General features: G+C 52.4%; 1 protein-coding gene across 3 annotated transcripts; it reads left to right on the top strand.

Annotated features, from left to right (window-relative positions):
* The first annotated feature begins 101 nt into the window (after positions 1 to 101).
* Positions 102 to 22,953, top strand: LOC111139162 (membrane palmitoylated protein 1). Of its 3 annotated transcripts, none has more exons than XM_022491330.1 (12): positions 102 to 270; positions 10,657 to 10,749; positions 11,034 to 11,112; positions 11,844 to 11,929; positions 13,675 to 13,743; positions 15,428 to 15,624; positions 16,824 to 16,930; positions 17,765 to 17,845; positions 18,692 to 18,772; positions 20,563 to 20,765; positions 20,950 to 21,024; positions 22,367 to 22,953. In XM_022491330.1, exons 1-12 carry the CDS (start codon positions 169 to 171, stop codon positions 22,541 to 22,543), a joined length of 1,350 nt encoding a protein of 449 aa, XP_022347038.1. In that variant the 5' UTR covers positions 102 to 168; the 3' UTR covers positions 22,544 to 22,953. The 3 variants fall into 3 exon arrangements, with proteins under 3 accessions (XP_022347038.1, XP_022347039.1, XP_022347037.1); XM_022491331.1 differs by having other exon boundaries at positions 10,657 to 10,800; positions 15,488 to 15,624; XM_022491329.1 differs by having other exon boundaries at positions 103 to 270; positions 10,657 to 10,800.
* Positions 22,954 to 23,253: the final 300 nt, after the last annotated feature.

The following is a 23,253-nucleotide window of genomic DNA, read 5'->3' as shown; positions in this document are numbered from 1 at the left end:
AGGGGCGGGGGTGAGGGGGCGGGGCGAGGGCGGTGCTCCGCCTCCGCCCCGCCCCGCGCACCGCCTCCGCCGCCTCCACCGCCTCCACCGCCCCGCAGGCCTCGGTTCTCGCACTCCCGGCTCGGCACGGCTCCCGGATCTGCGGCCCCGCGTTCAGCCTCCGGCCGGATGACGCTCAAGGCGAGCGAGGGCGAGGGCGGGGGCAGCATGCGCACAGCTCTCTCCGACCTCTACCTGGAGCACTTGCTGCAGAAGCGCGGCCGGCCCGAGGTGAGAGGGCCCCGCGGTTCCCCGGGCGCGGGGTGAGGGGCCGGGACAGGGCTGCAGGCCGCGCCACCCGCCGCGGGACCTGCGGGGCTCCCTGGCCCGGCCCCCGGGGTAGGGGGGGCGTCCTCGGAGGGGAGGCCGAGGCGGCTGCCGGGGTCGACGTGGACGGCCGCAAGTGCGGGGGTTCGTTTTCCCCAAGAGCCCCTTGGACGTGGAAATTAGGAGAGGCCGCGGCCTGTGCAGAGCGCTGGTTAAGGTCAAGGAAAACTTCTTCGTGGACGGAAGTCAGGGTGAGAGAAAGACTTTTAGGAACAGATCCCACAAGAGGAAACTGCCTGCTTGTTGTCGCTGGCGGTGTCGGGGTCTACAGAAAGGGCCATTAAAATCCACGTCTGCCTCCAAAGCGCTCACTCAGCGTCCCTCTGCATTTCGGGAGGGCCCCTTGTGCTGCCTCTGTGTATTGTCCGGTGGACAGGCACTCCCGGATTCCAGAAGTGATTCTGGAACGGGTGGTAGATAGCTGTTAACCTCCATCGCCCAGGATGCCCGGAGAGGATGTTGATCGTTTTCGCATTCTCTCTCGCAGTTCCGAGTGTGGATTTCACCCCGCAAAATAAGTTTGTCTCGTAGACGGGCGTGCACCATCAACACCCTCCCTGGGTGACTCCTAACCCAGAATATAGGCCCAGCAGCCCCTCCGGTAGCCTGGCCTTCCTCATGGGCTGGTGGTCAGGCACTATGAATAAATGTCCACAGGCAGAAAGAGAGAGACAGAGAGCAAGAGCCAAGCGTCAGCTGCACTGTCCACAGGGACCAAGACCCAGAAGTCAGGCTGAGTCTCCTTCCTAGACTGCAGGATGGTTCGGGACACAGCTATTTCTGCTCACTGTTTTTATTTTAAATGTCTAATGAATAGGTCCTCAGAAATGTCTGTGAGTCAATAAATGACTGAAGAGGTGGACATTAGAGATTTAGCGTAAGCTTCCATGCACAGATGAGGACACTGAAGACCCACAGGTAAAGCAAACAGGAGAGCGATAGACTGTTTGGGCCAGTAGCTCAAGGAAACAGCTGATAGGCATCGGCGTGCTGTTCACACCTTCGTGTGCTTTCCAGCCATGATGGCGGGATTCTAGGCTTGACTGACTGCCGGCATGAGCAGGTGGGGAACACAGATAGAACTGGAAGGTCCGCAGTGAAGTATGCACTGGGAGCGAATCAGGATCTAAAAGCACCTGGCTCCTCAGAGGCTTGCATTCTCTTTAATCAGTTCACTTGGCTGAGCCTTAACTTTTTAATAAAATCTCTTTATTAACTTGACTTCTGGCAGCTTTACTGAGGTGTGATTAACATACATGTAATTCATAAATTTATGCAGTCTGTTCAGTAAGACTTCACAAATGCATACAGTCATGTAACCATCACCCAAGTCATGAAAGAGAACATTTTCACCTTTCAGAAAGTTCCCTGGTGGTCCTTTATAGTCATTACCCCACCCCAGAAACCTGGAAATCACCCTGGCAACAGGTTGAATTTTGACATGAGCATTTGGCCTTTCTCGGACTGCCTTATAAATGGACTCCCACTGTATGCAGTCTTTTCTATCAGGCCCCTTCCACTCAGCACAGCCAGAATCCCACATACAGCTAAATGACCAGACCTTGTATAAACCGGCCTGCTGTTAGGGACGGCCTTGAGAGACTGCCTGCCCTGTGGAAGGGAGGCCCAGCCCTCCAAGAATCTGTCGTGGTGCACACCCTTAGCATCTGCGGGTTGGTGGCACTGTTGAGTTCCTCCTCAGTTACTGCGCATGGGCTGCTGGCTGGCCAGTTTGGTGTTCGTGAGGATCTGAAGAAGATGAAAGAAAGCATGCTAAATCCTTCAGCAGAGTAGCATCTAGATCGGCCACAGTGAGGACGTTGGAGGGAGAGTATCCAGTGATTTCTTGAGGTTCACCTTCCCTCTCAGACTCTTATCTTTGCTGCCACCATGGGCTCTGCCTCTCGCTGTGTATCAGGCAAGCTTCTGGGCTCTCTGTGCCCGAGATTTCTCTTCTCTGTCAGATGCACCTCTTTGGAGAGCTGTGCATATGGTGACGGGAGATAATGCTTGTCCAACACTTGGAACTTCCCTGGTACAACACTTGGAACTTCCCTGGTACATTCAAGATCTCGCTAACAGCTGCCTGTCCCAGGGCATTAGCACATTTTGCTGTCCTGGCAAACCTGTGATGGAAAATGATGAAACTGAAGGCTTCATTTAAGGGGAATGCTTTCTGTGAAAGTTCTAAAGACTCAAAATCCAGTTTCACTTTTTTAAAAAAGATTTTATTTATTTATGTATTTACTGGGGGGAGAGAGAGACAGCACAAGCAGAGGGAACAGTAGAGGGAAAAGCAGGCTCCTCGCGGAGCAGGAAGCCTGATGCAGGCCTCTATCCCAGGACTCCAAGATCATGATCTGAGTTGAGGGCAGATGCTTCACCAACCGAATCATGCAGGTGTCCCCGAAAGTTTCACTTCTGACTATAGTTCACATTTAATATTGAAAATGTATGGGGGGCGCCTGGGTGCCTCAGTCCATTAGGGGTTAAGCACCTGTCTTGGGCTCAGGTCCTGATCCTAGCCCAGCAGGGAGTCTGCTTTGTGCTGTCTCTTACTGTCTCTCTGAAATAAAATCCTTTAAAAATAATTTTGCAGCAGATTGGAAGTATAGCCCATCTCCCGTATTTAAGTATATTTCTTTTCTTTGAGAAACTCAGAAGCCATCTCTGGCCTTATTCTTTGCAAATACAATTAGGTTGTGGAAGTCCTCCTGTACCCTGCTCAAAACAGCACTTTCCCATGCAGTAGTGCGTTGAGAATCTCTCAACATTCCCTTGGGCCTGTCCCACATTGGGAAAGGATGTAATCAAAACAGCCAGGCCCTAGGTAAGCGTCCGCTTGCATCCGGCTGTCGGTGCTTGGGCAGGCTCCCGCGTACCGCCACGTGGGCGGTGGACCGTCGTGCGCAGGCTCTCTGCTGGCCCACTGTGCACAGGCGCAGGTGTAGCGAGCGATCGGGCTGTGGACCCGGCGTCTGGCCGACTCCCAGGCGTGGTTGGGGAATGGCGCTCCAGGCCGGCCTAGCTGCTTGTGCGAAGCCGTGGAGGTTCTTGTGGACTGTGGCCCTCTGAGTGTGATCATTCTTTGTGGTGGAAAGTAACATACTCCCCCGAAGTTGTGACAGTCAAAACATGTCTTGAGACACCGTCAAATGTTCCCTGGGCTTGACATTTCTTTGGTGCAGAGATTTCACCCCTAAGCAGAGAATTACTCAAACCTTTCAGTGTTGCTCAAAATGGAGGCCCTGGGTGTAGAGCGTAGGAAGGCAAGAGTGAGTCTGTGGGGAGGGGAGGGGGGCCCGAGGGTGGGAAATGGGAAGAAAATCTCTGAATTAGGGAACCAGAATTTTCTTGTCTGATTCTTCCCTTTTTCCTTTTCCTTCACATAGAAGCAATACACGTACCTGCATACATACGTAGGTTTTTGCTCAAAGTCACCTTCCCTGCAGGAGAAGGAGCCTTTGCCTCTGAACACCGTACACTGGGTAGATAACGCGTTGGAAGAGGGTCTGCGGAGACTTGACCTTTGGCGTGTGTTGGCAACGGATTTAGTGCCTGAGAAACAGTGCGTCCAGTTAACCTTCGATTGTAAGGTCGTTCTGGCCGGAAACTCCTGCCCCCGGCTCTTCCCCGGCTCTTGTCATCTGCGATGGAGGCGCTCGCGTGTTTCTTTCTGTTTTCCCTCGGTTTTCCGTGGTTCTGTCCTCCCGAAGCGGACGCGGGGGCCGCCGGCGCCGTGGGCCCCCTGCCGGCCGGCCTTGCTCAGCGCGGCGGGCGGAGAGCCCGGGGCAGGCCGAGCAAATGTTTGTTCCCACCTACGTGCACCGTCGCTCGCTCTGAATCCGGGCTTTATTCCCCCCAACCCCCCCCCCCCCCCCCCCCCCCCCCCCCGGCCCACGCCCCACCCCCGCCGAGTTTGTTTTTCGTGTCTTTCTAAATCCAGCTTCCTGTGAGCCGCGGCCTCTGCCCTGGGAGCCCAGGCGCAGATGTTTCCTCGGAAGGGGCTCTCGGAGCGCGCGGCGCGTTTCCTCCCCAGTGTCTCCTCTTCCACCAGAGCCCCCCCTGCCTCCACCAGGGCCCGGGGGCCTCCGGGGCACCCCGGAGAGGAGGGTAGCGATTTTCAAGTTTGAAGCGAACTCTAGGACGTCCGCCTTTATTATTTGGTCACTCACGTGGCGCTGGTGGCGATGGCGGCGGTGACTCGGAGTCCCACATGTCATCAGTGAATGTGGCGCCAGCTCCTGTCCTAGGTACCTGTGTGGGACTTAGGTTCCAGCTCAAGGGGACAAACTGGACGGGATGAACAATCAGGTGTATATCTCACCGAGTGGAATGCCTCGCCAGCTGTGCAACCAGACAAGTTAGGGCAGATCAGGGGCCAGGACAGATGCCTGGTATGTGTTCTGTCTGAAGGTGGGCAAGTTTAGAGGCCCCAGCAGGACGCAAGCGCCTTCCCCTTTCTCCTAAGCTCACTGTGGGCCGGCTTCGTAGCAAGAAGCCTGGGATGCAAGTTCCTGCGGCAAAACTTGGCTCTGAATCCCAACTCTTGTCTGCCCTTCTGTCCACCCCTCCTTTTCGTTCCCCTGCAGGTGCCACCCTCCTCACCGGTCAGAAAGCCTTCATGGAGCTCCATTTGCTAGTTCTGAGGAAAGCTGGAAACCGTGTTCCGTGTCCTTTGAGCACTTACGGTCTAAGATTACCTTAAACTTGATGGACACTATCTTTCCCATTTATCATTTATGTTGCGTGAATGAATGAATGAATGAATGACTTCCCCTTACAGTAATGAGCTGCCGAAGGGCAGACAGCAGGATGTTACTATGTGAAGACGTCCTGTGCTTCATGTAGTCACAGACCCACAGACTGGAGCAGGGAATCACCTTAGCTCTGTGTGTGTGTGTGTGTGTGTGTGTGTGTGTGTGTGTGTGGACACAGACGTCAAGGGTCAGTATATGTGTGTGTACCCTTACTCCCACAGTCGTCTGTCATGAGGAGATATGGGGGGGCACATTGGAGGAATTTGCCCCGTGAGATTGAGGAGCTGTGCGGGGACGCTTCGCTGAAGCTGGCCAGGCCCTGGGGAGTGCGCAGCAGCTCAGGAAGACAGGGCTGCTCAGGGCCAAGTTTGCTTTCAGAAGCCTCGCTATGGCCAGTGAGTTCTTGAGTTAGTGCTTTGGAGATTTCCGTTTCTGTTACTCATTGCTCGCAGCTGCCAGGTGAGTGTCACGGTGACTCCATCACCGCGGGGAACACCTTGACAGGTAAGCACATTCGAAAGACCAACCTCGGGGATAGCAGCTCTTGAACTTTGCCGACTGGAATGTGTTCTGCCTCTGGTGAGCTTTGCTGAGTCCTTACTTTAAAGGCTGACATGGTAAAAACAGTCTTTGCAGTATAGCTGAGTAAGAGGAACGGGGTGAGTGCGGCTGTTATCTGCCTGTTCCAAGTTCACTATCATGTAGGCTTCTTCCCCTTCCAAGGGTCAGTTTGTGCTTTCTGGACTGAGACTTTCTAATCTCTCACTGTGGGGCACATGCTGCAGGGTCCTGCCGAGACTGGAAGCTTGGGCGAATCGTTGTCAGTGGCTTATTGCCAGAGTGTTATAGCACGGTGTGTGTGTGTGGGGGGGATGCGGCCGCGGGGCCCCGACTCGGTGGCACTGGGCGGGCGTTAGCATGCACGACCATGACGGCAGTGCCTTTGGCCTGGGCGGGGCGTGCAGCTTTCTCAGTCCCATGGTTGGTGGTGGTGAGACATTCGTAAGTGACGGTCCAGGACAGTCCCGAGTTGGATTTCGTGCTCCGAGGCCAGAAATGTGACACTTAGGCCCATCGCCTTGGGGCAGCAGTCACAAGGTTGGTGTCCTTGGGGTCCTCATTCCAGAACACATGCAGATGGTCGGAGCGTCTGGAGCGCGCAGGTGGCAAGTTTGAGAAGAGGAGGTCTCCCTTGCAGTGGAGCCCCATGCCTTCCTGAGTCTACTCACGGGAAGTGTGCAAACTCATGCCCAGTAGCTGCTTCGCTTTGAAGAGCGTCAGCTGCGTGGTCCTAGGGCAGTGTGGGCCGTGCTTTCGAGAACTATTTGGTCACCGTGTGTCGTGGCCTCTTACTTTCCTGAAAACCGAGCTCTCCAGCGTAGTCTGGCTGCAAACAAGGGTTGCTGCTGCCCGCTGCGCCGCCAGGTGTGTTTTGGGGACGACTTCAGTTCTGTCTGCGGGAGCTCAGTCGTCCTGCCGTCACACTGTACCAGGCCGCGCACTTGACACCGGTTCAGCGTGTGAGTGTGCTTCGGTGCCACTGCGTCACGGGCACATGTGTATGAATGCCACACTCCAGCGCCACAAAGACCTCTGTGGTGCCACCCCTGGACAGCCCTGTGGCCCCTCGTTCCTACCATCCCCAGTGCTTGATGACCACTAACTTGTTCTCCATTTCTATAATTTTGTGAGTCCGTTATATAAACGGACTCATAGAATATGCGGCCTTTGAAGGTTGACTTTTTCCACGCCTCAGAGCGCTTTCAAGACCCATCCCAAGCTGTTGTGTGTGTTAATAGTTTGCTCCTTGCCGCCGAGAAGTGTTTCGCGGTCCGGATGCACCACAGCCACCTGCTGCGGGGACCAGCGGCTCCACAGCCGTGCCTGGGTGTCCAAGCTGCCACTCTTCAGGATAAAGGTGTGCTGACCCTCCACATCCACATTTTGTGTGACCATTTCTCTCCAGGTGCTGTTGCTGGGCTTTAAGTTAGCTGTTGTTGTTGTTTGTTTCCAAGAGTCTATCGACTTATTTGCCAGAGAGAGCAAGAGCGCACGCTCAAGCAGGGGGAGGGGAGCGGAGCGGCAGAGACCAGCGGGCCCCTGGAGGAGCGCGGCCTCCTTCTCTGCCTCTGCCTCTCTGTCATGAGTAACTAAAATCCTTAGGAAGAAGGGAAGAACGAACGAACGGACCTAACTCTTCCCACGTGGCCGTGCCATTTCCCATTCCCTCCAGGAAGCCCAAGAGAGTCATTTCTGCACATCCTCACATGCATTTAGGGTTGTCGCTGGTTTTATCTTCGCTGTCATGATGCGCGCGTGGTGGGACCTCACTGGGCATATAGTTTGCATTTCCTTCCTTGTTGTCTTCAATGAGATACCTGTTCCTGTCTTCTGCCCATTTAAAAAAAGACTTATTTATTCATTAGACAGAGAGTGCGTGTATGGAGAAGGGCAGAAGGAGAGAATCCCAAACAGGCTCCACCTCCCGTGCGGAGCCCTGTGTGCACTGATCCCAGGACCCTGAGATCGTGACCTGAGCTGAAATTAACCTGATGTCCAACCCACTGAGCCAGCCCAGGCTTCCGGTCTTTTGCCCATTTTTTAATTAGATGGGTTTTATTTTTTAATTAATTATTAATTTATTTTTAATATTTAATTTATATTTGTATTATATTTTATTTATATATTTATATTTTATATTTTATAAATTTATTTTATTTTATTTTACTTTATTTTATTTATTTGAGAGAGACAGAGATAGAGAGAGAGCATGAGCGGGAAGGAGGGGCAGAAGCAGACTTTCCGCCAAGCAGGGAGCCCGATGAGGCACTCGATCCCAGGAGCTGAGCTGAAGGCAGACACTTAACCCACTGAGTCACTCAGGCGCCCCAGGATTTTATTTATGTATTTGTTGGAGAGAAAGAGAGAGAGAGTACAAGCAGGGACAGAAGCAGAGGGAGAAGCAGACTCCCCGTGAAGCAGGGAGCCCGATGCGGGACTCCATCCCAAGACCCCGGGATCATGACCTGAGCTGCGCCTTGCACTTCTGGCCGAGGACACATGAATCAGTGTCCACTGGCCTGGCCCTTTTTCCTGCCTTGAAAGCGGGGAGCCAAGGGCCTGACGGGCAGCATTTGGGGAGCTCTTTTCACCTCGGGCTTCATCTCTTCCATTTCCTGCACAGGGACTCCTGAGCCCCAGGCCGCTGTGCTCTGCTGATGGCAGAGTCCTCCAAGGCTGGTCCTTCCGGGAGCAGGTTCCTGGCTTTGCTGTCTTGACTCTGTGAAATCTCTCATCCCTAATGCCTTCCTCGTGTTTTCTTTTTGTATGGGTTTGTGTTTCCCTCCCCCCTTTCCCCCTTTCTTTCATTAACACAGGCTGCCAACTTGAACCTGGATCACAATTACTTAGGACGCATTTTATCTTGCCTGAGCAGAAAGCACTGTGCTTTGTAGCGCTTTGGAGAATATAGGTTTTCATTTGCCCGTAGAGAAATTAATTAAAAATGAAGGGATGCATGACATTTTGAACGCTGCCCATTTTCTACAGCCGTGGTTAAGGGTGACCTGTTACTCTCCTTGTTTTGCAGATGGGGAACCCAAAGCACAGAGAGGTCAAGAAACTTGCCCAGAGTTAGCCAGGTGTAGTGGATAGTCAGTGGCTCAAACCCAGCGTGCGTATAGCACCGTGCAGAGGTTCGCTGCGTGGTGTGCACGTGCAGATGCAGTGGTTACCGTGTCCCTAGAGCATTTCCTGTACTCCCAGGTGCCCCACGTCTGCTAAATACAATACAGTTCTATTTTCATAGCAAATTCTGCAGGATTCATGTGACATATGTGTCATGTGAGTTTTTTTAAGCTTTAGTTGCTACACAAGGCCCTTTCTGCACACTTCCCTCTTTTGAGGCCAACCAATAACTAACACTCCTTCAAACCTCACAGCTTATCTGAGTTTCTGATGACCTCTTAGAAAGGATGCAGTCAGTTAAAATTGAAATATCATTTTGTAGTACTTCATAAGGCGCACCCCCATCTTACGAGATGCACGTCTGTCTACAGGCCTCTACCCTCTGCTCTTCCAGTGCTTTCCCCCTCTAGGCCCTTGGCTACTAGATTCACTCATTCAGTTACTTCTAGTTCTAGGTAGACACACTCACACCTGGGGATATTCTCCCGGCCCCTTCCTCACCACTTGCTGCATCCCTAGTTGGAAGATCTTCCTTCCCCGTTGTTTCTGAGGCCCCCACCCCAGGTGTGGCTGGAGTTTAGTTGCCATCCATTTTGAGCTTGTATGCAGATACTGAACTTGCCCTTCCATAAACCAAGCTCGGGCCTGTTCTGCCTCCTCTGGTTGGCCATATTGTTTGTGACTTACTGTTTTACCTGCAGTGCGTGGTGGACGCATTCAGAGATTTCCACTTGACCTTCCCCACTGTGCTAGCTCTTACCACGAGCTCTGAGCTACTTCCACATTAATGGACTAGAAACAGGAAGAACCAGCAAAGGAGACAGAGACAACATCACTTCCGTGGGATTCCTACCAAAAATGTACAACCTCAACCTAATTGTGAGAAAACATGGGACAAACCCAAGTTGAGAATCTACAAAACAGCAGGCCTGTCCTCTTAAAAATGTCAAGGTCATGAAAGACAAAGAAAGGCTGAGGAGATTTTCCAGATTAAGGGGAGCTAAAGAGATGTGAAAACTGAATGCATTGCATGATCCTGGATGCTGGTCTGGGAAAGAATATATATATATAGCTAGAAAGGACGTTGTTGGGATACTTGATAAAATGTGTAGAGAAACTGGGGACCAGATATAGTATTGTATCAATGCTAAATTTGTGGGGCCCATGGGTGGCTCAGTCGGTTGGGCGTCTGTCTTCAGCTCAGGTTGTGATCCCAGGGTCCTGGGTTGGAGTCCTGAATCTAGCTCCCTGCTTGGTGGGGAGTCTGCTTCTCCCTCTCCCTCCGCCTGCCACTGTGCCTGCTTGTGCTCTCTCTCTATCTCTGTCACATAAATAAAGAGAATCTTCAAAAAAATGCTAAATTTTCATTTTTGAGAAACTTTTTGTTCTTAGAAAACACACGGAAGCATTTATGGGTTAAGGAGCATGATGTCTTCAGATTATGTTCAAATGGTTCCAATTATTAAATTTCATAGTATTTTCTTCTACAACGTAGTGCTGTGATGACATCCGTGTCCACATCTTTTGGTGCACATGGCACGCGGCCATGCATGTCTGTGGAAGGTTGGGAGAAAAGGGTCACGGTGGAGAGGTCATCTTGGGCTAGGGTCGGGGTTCAGTGGTTCATCATCCTGGGCCAGGGGCTGATCCTACATGCCTAATTCTCTTCCCGTTTGTAGCGAACTGGATAGACACGTTGGATGATAACATTTATAAGTAGCTCCCATCGGTTTAGATGCCAAACTTGTGAAATAAGCGTTGGTTTTCTGAGCCTTCTAGATTGTAGACTGATAGCAGGCCTCTGCTCTCCCTTACCCATTGCTTTGTTGTTCGGACCTGCCAGGCTGTGGCGCACCAGGCAAATGCAGTGACCGAGGACATGTACACCAATGGCTCCGCTGCCCCAGGTAGCCCGACCCAGGCCAAAGGGCAGGAGGTACGGAAGGTGCGACTCATACAGTTCGAGAAGGTCACGGAAGAGCCCATGGTAATCCCTTGTCATGCCCTACCGCCCCGCTTCTTCACACGCCTGAGTCCCCCCGTCCCCGGGCTCCCAGCCCTCCCCCAGCGCTCTCCTCCTGGCAGCTCTCATGCCTCTTCCCATCGTGAACCCCAAGTACCCATAAAAAGTCTTTCTCCGAAGAAACCCCTTCAGCCATCCTGAAGATAACCCGAGAAGGAGCTGAAAATAACACGTGCCGCGCTTTGTCCTCACCGCAGGGCATCACGCTGAAGCTGAACGAGAAGCAGTCATGCACGGTGGCGCGGATCCTTCACGGCGGTATGATCCACAGACAAGGTATCCGGGGCTCCAGAGCTGTGCCTTCCCTGATGGCCCCATTGAGTGGCGTGGGACATGAGGGTCGCCCTCGTGACTGGGGCATCTCCATGTGCTGGGGGTCAGGCCCGCCGGGGTCCGTGGCCAAGGTCTGAGCGGTGACAGCACAGCTGCCACACCAGCCCAGACGCGCGACCAGGAACCGGACCATCTCGGCTTCCTGGTGCTAATGGTTGAAGGGAAGATACACATTAAACAAAGCATTACAAGTACCGGTTGTCTGTCCTTCACATGAAGGGGCCGTCGGTTTTCCGATGCATCGTTTGGTAAAAGCTCTGTGTGGCCGGGCGGGGGGAAATGTGTCTCAGTGGCCGCGGTCGTCGCTGCTTGCCGCCCGACTCGTGCCGGTCTCTGAGCCCTGCCCTCTTCAGTCCGGACTTTGTTTTCCACCCAGGGCAACGCAGATACTGGTAACTGCTCCACACACAAGACTCTAACCTTTGGTTAACGTGACCATCAGGTGGCAGTTCTGGGTTTTAGCTATATGACAAAGAAACATGACACTTGCCAAGGACGTGGTTCTTTTGTTCTGCTTGGTCCATGAAACTGTCAAGTGCTTGCCTTGGCATATCCCTCAGGGGCTCAGAAGAGCCACCCCTCCTCCTGCGGTCGTGTAACGTGCTCTGGGTCGTGCCCGCTTCCCTGTGGTATCTTGTCGTGCTCTTTTTGGACAGAGTCTTCATTCCGTGCAGGCTCCCTTCATGTCGGGGATGAGATCCTGGAGATCAATGGCACCAATGTGACTAACCACTCAGTCGATCAGCTACAGAAGGCGATGGTGGGTATTTTCTGTGCCTTTATGTTTGTGAGGTGTGGATACATGTTGGTGTCAGTGGGCAGTGTTATCCCATCAAGTCTTTGTACCTCACCGAGGGGACTCTTCCCACCGCTAATCTCTATTCTGTGCAGGAAATGACCGTTCTCTACTTTAATCTAGTACATTTCTAAAACAAGGCGAATGGCCCAGAGTATCTCCCTAGGAAGGACAGTGGACTGGGTGTCAGAAAGCATTGGTCTTTATTGGCAGCTCTGAAACCCGGCCGTCCTTGGGTCTAACCTTACAAACAGGTGAACTCATTTCTCTAAGTCATCTGCAAACCGCAGGTAGAAGTCCCTCTGCACAGATCGGTTATGGAGAGTGGATGGGAGATTATAAATGCAAAGGTGAGGGGTGTCTGGCTGGCTCAGTCAGAAGAACCATGACTCATGATCTCAGGGTTGTGAGTTCGAGCCCCACGCTGAGCGAAAGCTTACTTCAGAGAACCGAAGCAGACCCCACCTGGGGTGGTCGGGTGTGGTTGGCCACTGCCTGAGGGAGCCACCTGTCAGACACTCAGCAGTGACCAGGGCTGTTGAACCAGAGAGCTGGGATCTGCTCTCATGAAAAGGCCTCATGCAGCACCTGGCCGGCTCCGTGGGAGGAGTGGGTGACTCGATCTTGGGCTAGGGAGTCCGAGCCCCACATTGGGTGCACAGTCTACCTAAAAGAACAACAGACAACAACGACAACTAAATGAGGTGACACGGGCCACATTTACCTTTAGAAACAACCCAAGTCCTGTACATCATGTACCCAAGAACAGAGCCTTGAAAGACTTGAGGCAAAAACTGCTAAAACCGCAGGGAGGAAAAAAAGAAATCCCCAATTCTCATCCAGGGTTTCAGTATCTCTTCCTCACTGATCAGAGGAAGCAACCCGAGTTTGTTTTGAATCTGATGCAAGCACACGGTATCAAAGCCTTTGCCCGCAGCCTCATGGGCTGATGAGAAGCTCATTGCCAGGGCACTGGGGGGCTCAGGTCATGATCCCAGGGGCTCGAGCTGCCTGCTCGGTGGGGCGTCTGCTTCTCCCTCTCCTGCTCCCCCTGCTTGTGTGCTCTTGCTGTCTCTCACATAAATAAAATCTTAAAAAAATCCTAAAAAAAAAAAAATCCTGAACATCCATGTGCCGAATGACAGAGCTTCAAATAAATAAATAATTAAAATCTTTAAAAAAAAGATGTCTGTTGCAGCAGATAGTGAAAAAAAGCTGACCACCACCAACATGCCCAGTAACGGGGAGTATAGCTGAACGGACAGCGTGTTACAGAATACCATACAGAGTATAATCCCATTTCTGTTAAAAGCAGCCAAGAATACATACATATGAGTATGGACCTATGTACAAACGCTTGCAAATGTTTTCTTTGGCGTGGAGAAAGGTATGGGTATATGTAGGCCAGATTCATTTCAGTTTGTCTGGAAACCTGTTAGGGTTGAGTGTGGGGAGGAGGGAAAAGTCATTCACTTTTTCTTCATTATTCTTTGTGCATCTCCAAGTTGTCCCATTGGCTTATGGGGGCACATGAGACTTTGATATTGGAGAAGGAATTGTCCTACAAAGTTTCAAAGTGTACGGTAAAGATGGGTGTTGGAAAAAAAAAAAACAGTTTTTGGGAATTTTCAGGGTGAAAATAAGAGTTTAGGAAACCCCAGATCATCTATTATATATCCATTATAATTTTATTTCTCCTTTCTCAATAGAAAGAAACCAAAGGAATGATCTCATTAAAAGTAATTCCCAACCAGCAAAGTCGTCTTCCAGCACTGCAGGTAGGTGACGCCATTTATTGAGATTTGACTGAAATGACATGATTCTCATTTTAAGTTCTCAGTATAGCATGAGTGTAGCTGCCTGGGCCTCTCTGAACGCAGGTGCAAACAGGCAGACCTTCCTTCCGTAAGGAGTAACTGATGTGAAAGGAAGGAGGGAAATGGGCAAAGCAAATGAAGACATGATAATTCACAGGAGGAAAAATACAAATGGACATCAAACGTATGAAAAAATGGCCAGTTTTACCAGTCAGCAGAGAGACACAAAATGTGTGCGGTATCATTTTGCACCAAGCAAATTGGCAGATATTTTTTAAGATTTTATTTATTAGAGAGAGAGCATGAGTTGGGAGGGAGCAGAGGGAGAAGCAGACTCCCCGCTAGGCAGGGAGCATGATGCAGGGCTCGATCTCAGGACCCCGAGATCATGACCTGGGATGAAGGCAGACATTTCACCGACTGAGCCACCCATGTGCCCCACAAACTGGCAAATATTTTTTAAAACAGTAATAAATAGCCCAGGCAGTGATAGTGCCAGAGGAAACAAAGAGTTTTAAGAGCACTTACTCAAAATTCGTGGAGACTCTACCTCGTACACATCGTACACACCGTTGGCAAAGGAATGTGTGTGAAAGTGTCCAGTGCAGGTCATTTATGTTATTGTGGCAAAGTTTTCTCTTTGAACAAACTTTTAAAACTGAAGTTTGGGTATACGTGGGTGTGTGTATAAAACAAGAGTGACTTTCACTTGGCCAGAGATGGGACATGGCTAGGCACCCCTGTATCCTGACTTCTCACGTCGAAAACAGCTGTCGCCCCTTGGGGCGTGCATGTAAAGGAAATCAGTCCTCACTGTGGCCGCTCTGTGCTGTTGCATAGGCGACTCCTTTTTGTTCATTTGCCCCAGATCCCCGCCAGTACTTTTTCCTCACTTTGGCCGTTGTGGCTTTAATCTGCATTTCTCTGGTGACTCATTACAGTCAGCTCCTTGTTTTATGTTTTTCTCCGTTTGCATGCCCTCCTTTGTGAAGTAGCCATTCAAGGCATTTTCTTACTGATTTGTAGGCACTTTCTATGTATTCTGGCTAAGAATCTCGCCCTGTGTCTGTCTGAGACCAGCCTTAGTTCTTAGTTACATTCGGAGACATTTGCCATCAGAGCCAGGGGGGCCTGTGTGTTTGGGAGGAGGGGAGGGTTAGGGGAGGACGGTGTTCCGTAATGGCTCTCAGTGCTTTCCTGTGGAGATACGTATTTTCAGTTTCTTGTGTCGTTTTTGGGAAATTGTGTTTCGTAAAGGATTTGTCAAGTGTATTCATGTGAAGTTGCTCATGATATCTCCTTGGAGCCTTTTAAACATCTCTAGGATGTCTACCTATCTTTTACACAGTGATTTTTGTAGTTGGCCTGGTAATATCATCAGTAGATGACTGTACTTAGGTAAGTCCTCATTCTTGGAAAATTAGCTTGACTCCCATATTGCAGTCTTGTAAATAACGCTGTAGTGAACATACTTTTCCATACATTGTAACTGACAACTTGTGCGTAGAAGGGCATTGTGCAGACAAAGGGTATCCATATTTTAAGACCTTTGACACATTCATAATTGTTTATTTAACGTACCATGAAAGGATTTCCCAAGGAAACATGCATTTCCGATAGTAGCTGCTTTGTCCTTACTTTTCAGATGTTCATGAGAGCCCAGTTTGACTATGACCCCAAAAAGGACCATCTGATCCCTTGCAAGGAGGCGGGACTGAAGTTTGTTACTGGGGACATCATCAAGATAATCAACAAAGATGACAGTAACTGGTGGCAGGGGCGGGTGGAAGGTTCTTCCAAGGAATCCGCAGGATTGATCCCTTCTCCCGAGCTGCAGGAATGGTGAGCCACTTTTGTAAGAGTGAAGTGGGCCAGTGCGGGGAACCCAGGCTCGCCACACGCGGTCGCCTAGCTGCACTACTCTGTTTCTCGGCTGAGCCAGCCTCCAGCTGTCACGGCTGCGGGGACTGCAGCAAGCCTATGGGTACAGGTAAAGGACCCTGAATTCCGGTTGATCTCATCTCTGGAGGTGACCCTGTGGAGTCATCCAAACCATAGCCCATGTCCTACAGAAGTAAACTCTTCCAATTAGAGGAACAAAGGAAGGGCATCCGGCTGGCCCAGTTGCTAGAGCGTGTGGCTCCTGTTCTCGGGGTTGTGAGTTCGAGCCCCACATTGAGGGTGGAGAGGATCTAGAAATAAACTCTTAAATTTGGAATTAGAGCAAAAATGAAATATAGCACCAGCCTTGCGTGCTCATGGTGACAGACCCAGTTAGGTTGGCTGTGGCTTCTGGGCCATTTTCAGAGGCAACACGTGTGAAGAACACCACAGGCAGGAGGCTGTGAGGCACTTCGCAGACATTCTCTGCAGCTCCCACAGTGGCTCTGCAGACACGCCTCCCATGCCTTTCTGGAGAGTTCATCCAAACAGCTGGCGTTGGAAATGCGTCCAGGATGAAGTGACCCCCCTCCTGCCACCACATCCTTTTCAGTGCAGCCCGACCATTGAGCTGGGCTCCTCCATGCTAGTCTAAACCATGCTCATCGCAGACGCAGAGCCTTCTACTCCCAGGGAACTGGTGAGGGTGGGAGGGGAGCGGGAGAGAGCGCAGCAGAGACACCGAGAGCAGGAGACTGGGGGGGGCATATGAGAGAGACATAGAGACTGGAGAGAGGACGAGAGCTCCACACAGAGGCTGAGAAACAGACACAGAGAGACAGCGGGGAGGAGAGAGGGACAGGCTGAGAGCCAGGAGGGGCCCCTCACAGTGGGAGGGACAGGATAAGACACACGCCGAGGGCTGTAAGAGATGGGAGGGTCAAGGACAGCACCGAGGTTTTGGCAGATTGGTCTGGAGGTCATTCAGTTTGCAAGATTTTATTATTAAGTGATCTCGCCGCCTAACCTGGGGCTCGAACTCCCGGAGCTGACATCTGGGCCCGCGGACGTCCCTGGTCCGGAGGGTTTGGGCGCAGGTTGGCGGCCTGGGCTTTTGCACTGAGGCTCCCTTGACATTCTGGGTCATCTTGTCCTGCCAGGCGGGTAGCAAGTGTGGCTCAGTCCGCGCCCAGCGAAGCCCCCAGCTGCAGCCCGTTTGGGAAGAAGAAGAAGTACAAAGACAAGTATCTGGCCAAGCACAGCTCAAGTAAGCTTCCCAGGTGTCCCCTCTGCTGCACGGCGGTTCGGGGGACGGTGTCGCACGAGGGGGACCATCGCCATGGAGAGCAGGCCATGTCCTCTGCTTTCCTCTCATGACAACATTCGTCTTCCCAGTATGCGGGAAGGAAAGCTACTGGTCCGCTCCCAGCCGTGCACTGTCCTCACTCCTCAGGTAGCCAGCCGAACAGCCTTCCAGAACTTTCTCAGTGTGTCCATGCCATCATCACGACCAGCTCATGGTCTGAGCAGCCCCAGAAAAAGGCATGTTTTCCCGAGAACTAATAGTGATTTTGTTTTTTTACCTACCGTGGTAGGTAATAGAAATACACAGCAACTGTAAACGGCTTCAGCCAGTCGAGTACTCGGCTGCCGTCCAGCTCCCACCCCAGCTGTCGGATTTCCTTGCGCAGCTGTGTCCACTGGGCAGGTCGGGGACACAGAGGCTGGCTCCGGAGGGTTTGAGGGGTGAGCGTCCGAGGAATCCCTGGATGGTCGTGCGCGGCTGCGGGACATGGAAAGAGCCGGGGGAAGAGCATGTGTGCTCGGCCGGCCCGGCCGCCGTCTTGTCCCTGCCAACGGCGGCCGCACGGCAGTGTCCCAGCTGTCCCCTCCGTCCCCCGGCTAGCTTACATAAAGACAGCGGGGGGGCACTTAAGGCTCTTGCTGCTGCTTCCGTCCCCGCCCCAGTAGCTGTCGCCTACCAGAGGTCGCCTTCTGACACCGAGATACAGTCAGGTCACCGCGAGTCCAGGCACACGTGCCCCTGTCATGGCCTTCCCAGCTGTGCCCGGGCACATCGCTCGACCTTCTTTGTCCGCAGTTTTTGACCAGCTGGATGTTGTTTCCTATGAGGAGGTTGTCCGGCTCCCTGCATTCAAGAGGAAGACCCTGGTGCTGATTGGTAACTTCTCTGGCTGTCGCGTGGCTGGTTTGGGTCCGTCTGTCCGTTCTCCCGCCTGTGCTGTGTGATGCCCCCGCCCGCCCACCAGGAAGGCAGGGAAGATGCAAAGGGGGAAAGGGGGTCCAGTCTCGGGGGCTGCGAGTCCTCACACCTGTGCCTTCGGGATTTAGCCTCCCAAGTGGTGGGGCAGCTAAGTAGTTGCGGTGGGTTTAACCCCCATCCTGGCTTGCAACATTTGTTGCTTTGAGGAACTCCGTTATAGCTCCGGAGAAATTCCCGGGAAAAACGCTCCTTTAAATTCAGTTCCACTGGGATGTCTGGGAGGCTCAGTCGGTGCAGTGTCTGCCTTCAGCTCAGGTCATGGTCCCAGGGTCCTGGGATTGAGTCCCGAATCGGGTTCCCCATTCAGTGGGGAGCCTGCTTCTCCCTCTGCCTGCTGCTCCCCCCGCTTGCGCTTTCTCTCTCTCTCTCTCTCTCTCTGTCAAATAAATGAAATCTTCCCAAAAAATCAGTTCCACTAATTTCAGAGAGTTCAGTAAAGCAAGTATCTTGAGAAAAGAGACAGAAAGTCCCATGTGTTAGCTGCTGCTCTGGAAACAACAGTTACGTTCTGAGTCCTGATCCTCGGCCCTTAGAGCCTCCTCTCCCAACTGGGACAAAGGGCTTGGAGCCCCAGACCCTGCTGGCCCCTCCGTGACCTCAGTCTGGAAGCCGCACCAGCTCACTGTCACCCACGTCCCATTTCGAAGCCTGTCCCTGCCTTTGTCTCTGGGGAAAGAAATGGAAGCCTTGATGACAACAGTAGCCTGGTTCCCATCTTCAAGCCTTTCTTCTCTCTGTCCACAGGAGCCAGTGGCGTCGGCCGCAGCCACATTAAGAATGCCCTGCTCAGCCAGAACCCGGACAAGTTCGCGTACCCTGCCCCATGTGAGTACCTCTGGGGTCCTCCGAGTGCCCTTATCTGTGTGTGACTTTATCGTACATGTTTGATGATAAAAACAGAACACAGTTGGGAAGGATGCAAGTGTGTGTATGTAACTGCTTTGTTGCTGTTCTCTGTGCTGTTCGCCTTCTTCTTCTGGTGAAGATGCTCTCGTCCTGCTCTCGTCCTGGGCTGCCTGGCTGGCTCGGTTGGTGGCACGTATAGCTCTGGAATCTCTGGGTTGCAGGTTCAAGACCTTTGTTGGGTGCAGACATTCCTTACGGATACAATCGTTAAAAAGTTCTTACTTTGTTCATGTTACTTTATATTACCAACATTTTCTCATTGCCTAAATCCTAGTCCTTTGAGTGGCTGTAGCTATCCACCACTGCTTGACGTCTAGGCTGCTTCTGATTTTCCAGAAATGTCTTCTGAATCACAGCAGCGCTCAGGAAAGGCACAGTCTGGGCAGTCGTCCTCAGTAGAACAATCAGGCCAGTGGTCAGGTGGGGAATCAGAGGCCTTGCATTCCCAGAATCTGCATAGTCTGATTGTGCTTATCAGAGTAGGAAACTGGATTCTGTGTTTGTTTGTTTTTAAGATTTTATATATTTATTTCAGAGAGAGTGTGTGTGAGAGAGAGAGAGAGATCACGAACAGGGGGAAGGGGTAGAGAGAGAAGCCGACTCCCAGCTGAGCAGGGAGCCCGATGTGGGGCTCAAACCCAGGCCCCTGGGATCATGACCTGAGCCAAAGGCAGACACTTAACCCACTGAGCCACGCAGGCTGAAAACTGAATTCCGAATCTGCTATTAGTATTTTTTTTACTCCTTGCTTCTGTATTTTGTCTTTAGGGATAAGTGACACGCCAGGGGCAGAAAGCAGATGGCCCTGGGTTGAGGAATGAGTGGGAAAGTTTGAAAGTAGAAATAGCCAATAAAGAAGAGTTGTTGTTTTAGAAGATGGTAAGAGAGAGGCCTGAGCACTTGTGGATTGAGAGACAAGCAGAGGATGTGCGAGACAAGGGCGTAGGGGGCTTGATGAACATGGGATGCAGGAAAGGTCCACTGGGGACGGGTGCGAGGGGTTGTGTTGCAAGCCGTGATATGTGGAGCACGTTTTAGAGGACAATTTATATGAATAATAGTAAATGTTATGACTTAAGAATATTCCAACATTTAACAAAATGAGTTTAAACCAAACCAAAGTACTCTTCTTTCCACACTGTAAAAAGGAAATTTTACATACACTTTCAAGAAGTCCTAACCATAGCCCATAGATCTGCTTTAAAAATATAATCAGGGGCACCTGGTTGGCTCAGTCAGTTGGGGGCCTGCCTTCAGCTCAGGTCATGATCCCAGGGTCCTGGGATCCAGTCCCATGTCAGGCTCCCTGTTCAGCGGGTAGCCTGCTTCTCCCTCTCTCTCTGCCTGCTGCTCCCCCGGCTTGTGCACTCTCGCTCTAACAAATAAATAAAATATTTAAAATATATATAATCAGCTGTCCTTTCTCTAGTTCTGAGCTCTCATATTCCTGGGGTTGGTGGTTTAAGAGGTATGTAACTTCATATAGGGAAAGGGATAGGAATTTTGTACATTGGGCTTTACCTCTTGAAGGTCTAGTACCTTCTAAATGGACAGGGCATTTCCTGCTCTGCGGGATCCTGTGGGAGAAACCCCGCTATTGAACTCTCTGCACCGAAGACAGCTGGGATTCATGGACAGAAGCCATGGGCCAAGGCCCTAGAGGACGGTGAGGACCCCCAGTTTCATCGGGCATTTGGCTTCTTGTGCAGACACGACACGGCCGCCCAAGAAGAACGAGGAAGATGGGAAGGAATACCACTTCATCTCAGCCGAAGAGATGGCCAGGAGCATCTCTGCCAACGCGTTCCTGGAGTTCGGCAGCTACCAAGGCAACATGTTTGGCACCAAATTTGAAACCGTGCACCAGATTCATGATCAGGACAAGATCGCCATCCTTGACATCGAGCCCCAGGTGAGGAGGCCTGGCGAGGCGGGCACGGATGAGGTTTGGTGCACGTGGTTTTGGTGGAATTCTCTAAAACCAGAACAGTTGTACCGGGAAGGATGGAAATAGCGCTGGGCTTGGTGATGCTCAGAGTTAGGTATCAGAAGGAAGTCATCAGGGTGGCTAACTCTGGCCCTTCCTCTTTTTCTAGACCCTGAAGATTGTCCGCACGGCGGAACTGTCACCGTTCATTGTGTTCATTGCGCCTACTGACCAGGGCGCTCAGGTGGGAAGCCGGGGTTTCGCAGGGTGGGTGGAGGTTCATTCTCCAGGTTCGCCAGGACTGTGACATCAGTCCAGAGCTCAGCCTGTGACCAGACCTCCCCTGAGCCTCCTGGCTATTGCTGCCCTTCTTCCTGCAAGACCAGGAAGCCAAAGGGCATGGGGCACATTTGCTTTACTTGGCAGACACTTCCTAAACTGCTCGGTGGGCCAGCATCCGTGCCAGCTCACAGACGGAGTAAATCAGGAACAGTCCGAGGTCCACAGGTGCTGGGGGTCCAGGGGCAGAAATGGGCACTTTGGCAGATCCTGACGCTGGTGCAATGTGGGCTTCAGTGGGAAGAACAGAGATGGCACTGAAGCCACCACACCACCAGGGCTGTAGCGTGGCTATGGGGAGAGAGGAAGAGCCAGGAGGCCCGAGATCTACTGAGAGGGCAGCCCCTACTCAGCACGCCTCGGAGTTCCTGTCCCCGCTGCCGCCAAACACAGCGGAGCGCTCTGTATCCGCATGGTTGAGCCGTTTCAGCCTTTGTAGCCACGTGGCATCCCCTGTGCACATATGGCAGGACCGTTCCGTGTCACCGGTCCCGCCCAGCCATCCTAGATACTGTTGTACTCGGTGGCTGGTGTGTGTGGCAGGGTTGCCAGGTGCTTGCGATGGGGACTGAGAGCTCGCTGGGAGGGTGCTTATTCCTCTGTGCGGGAGCGTGTTTGACTGGTCTGCTGGGGAAACGGAGCCTCACTACTTTCTTCTGTCACCGCTAAGGGCTTGCGTGTCCTCCCGACTGTTGAGGGCCGTTTGTATCTCTCCTGCCAACTGCCTGGTCCTGTCCTTAGCTCGTTTTGCTCTTGGCTCATTAGCCTTTCTCCCACCGCTTTCCAGGAACTTGGATTCGGCTCAGTCGCCCTCCATCATGGGCATAACCATTGCTCCCCGTTCGACGCGGCTTGGGGCGCTTCTTGCGATATAGATGTTTTTATGGAGTTACGTCTTTCTGTGGCCACTCATTTAGGGTTCTAGAAAGAGGGCTGGGGTCATAAGTCACCCTGGCCTTGTTCCAGGATGGCCGCCGCGGTGGCAGCAGCAATGGCGAGACGCTGCTCGAGTCCCTGCCGGGCTCCGGTCCGGCCTCGTTCGAGAGCCCGTATGGACTGCGGTGTTCTTGTCTCTCCGGCCCGCTGGTAGCTACTCTCAGCGGAGGCCTCCGGGGCTGGAGTTGTGAGGCCAGGGACTCCGAGCCAGGCAGGGGTCCCCACAAGTGACGTCTCTCACAGCCCGTCCGCAGCCTGTGGGGCCACCGTGCCGGGGGCCCGCTCCAGCCCCACGTGTCGTGTCTTTGCAGACGGAAGCGCTGCAGCAGCTGCAGAAGGACTCGGAAGCCATCCGTGGCCGGTACGCGCACTACTTCGACCTTTCGCTGGTCAACAACGGCGTTGACGAGACCCTCAAGAAACTGCAAGAAGCCTTTGACCAGGCGTGCACGTCTCCGCAGTGGGTGCCCGTCTCCTGGGTTTACTAAGCTCGTGGGAAAGGAGTACCTGCTCCATGCCCTTCCCTAGCGGTCTGCTCCGCTCTCCTTGCTTTGTCCGCTCCCAGCGCTCTGCAGTTGTCCTACCTAGGCCAGCGGGGGTCAGTCTTGCTCAAGTTTCTTGGCTGGGCTCTGAGTTTCCTGAGAGACGGAGCCCCATTGACCGGGCTTCCAGAAGGATCTCTGGGAATCTGAAGCCCATAGTACTATCAAAATGCAACTGCTAATCAGAGAGGAAAGGGCGATGGCCTCTGCTCCTCCACCTCCACTTACACTGGGCCTCTCCCGCGTCTCAGCATCTGTAACCTCGACTTTCTAACATGCCAAACCGAAGCGGCTGTGCAGTAGGATGTCTGCTCTAGGGAAACCCTCAAAAGCAATAAAAACGTTGCTGTGTTAAAATGCCAAGACTTTGTCAATCTCTGGGTCCCTGGAGAGGGAAAGGGCACCACCTGGGAGCCCCCCAGGACGCTATCCACACCAGTTGCCTCTCCTGGGTTTGTAAGTCACCCTGAAGCACACAGAGGTCCAGGCACCCCGAGCTCCCGTGAGGGCACGTGCAGGGCACGGCGCCATGTGGTGCTGCATGTGGACCGGAGCACAGACGTGTGACCTGTCACACAAGGTGGCCGGCAAAGGTGTGATCAGCCCATTCTTCTCCTGGCAGCCATTCCTTAGTTTTCTCTTCATTCTCCAGACAT

This window comes from Enhydra lutris, unplaced genomic scaffold (assembly GCF_002288905.1).
Source record: "Enhydra lutris kenyoni isolate GAN:26980312 unplaced genomic scaffold, ASM228890v2 scaffoldscaffold96, whole genome shotgun sequence".
Classification (NCBI taxonomy): domain Eukaryota; kingdom Metazoa; phylum Chordata; class Mammalia; order Carnivora; family Mustelidae; genus Enhydra; species Enhydra lutris.
Note: the sequence above shows the minus strand (reverse complement) of the source record. Positions and strands in the feature narration are given on the sequence as shown.

Excerpts from the sequence above, each read along its gene's own strand:
- LOC111139162 (XM_022491329.1), top strand. The coding sequence starts at position 169 with ATGACGCTCAAGGCGAGCGAGGGCGAGGGCGGGGGCAGCATGCGCACA. Across the intron at positions 271-10,656 it reads AGAAGCGCGGCCGGCCCGAG|GCTGTGGCGCACCAGGCAAA; the intron begins GTGAGAGGGCCC and ends CGGACCTGCCAG. Across the intron at positions 13,744-15,427 it reads GTCGTCTTCCAGCACTGCAG|ATGTTCATGAGAGCCCAGTT; the intron begins GTAGGTGACGCC and ends CTTACTTTTCAG.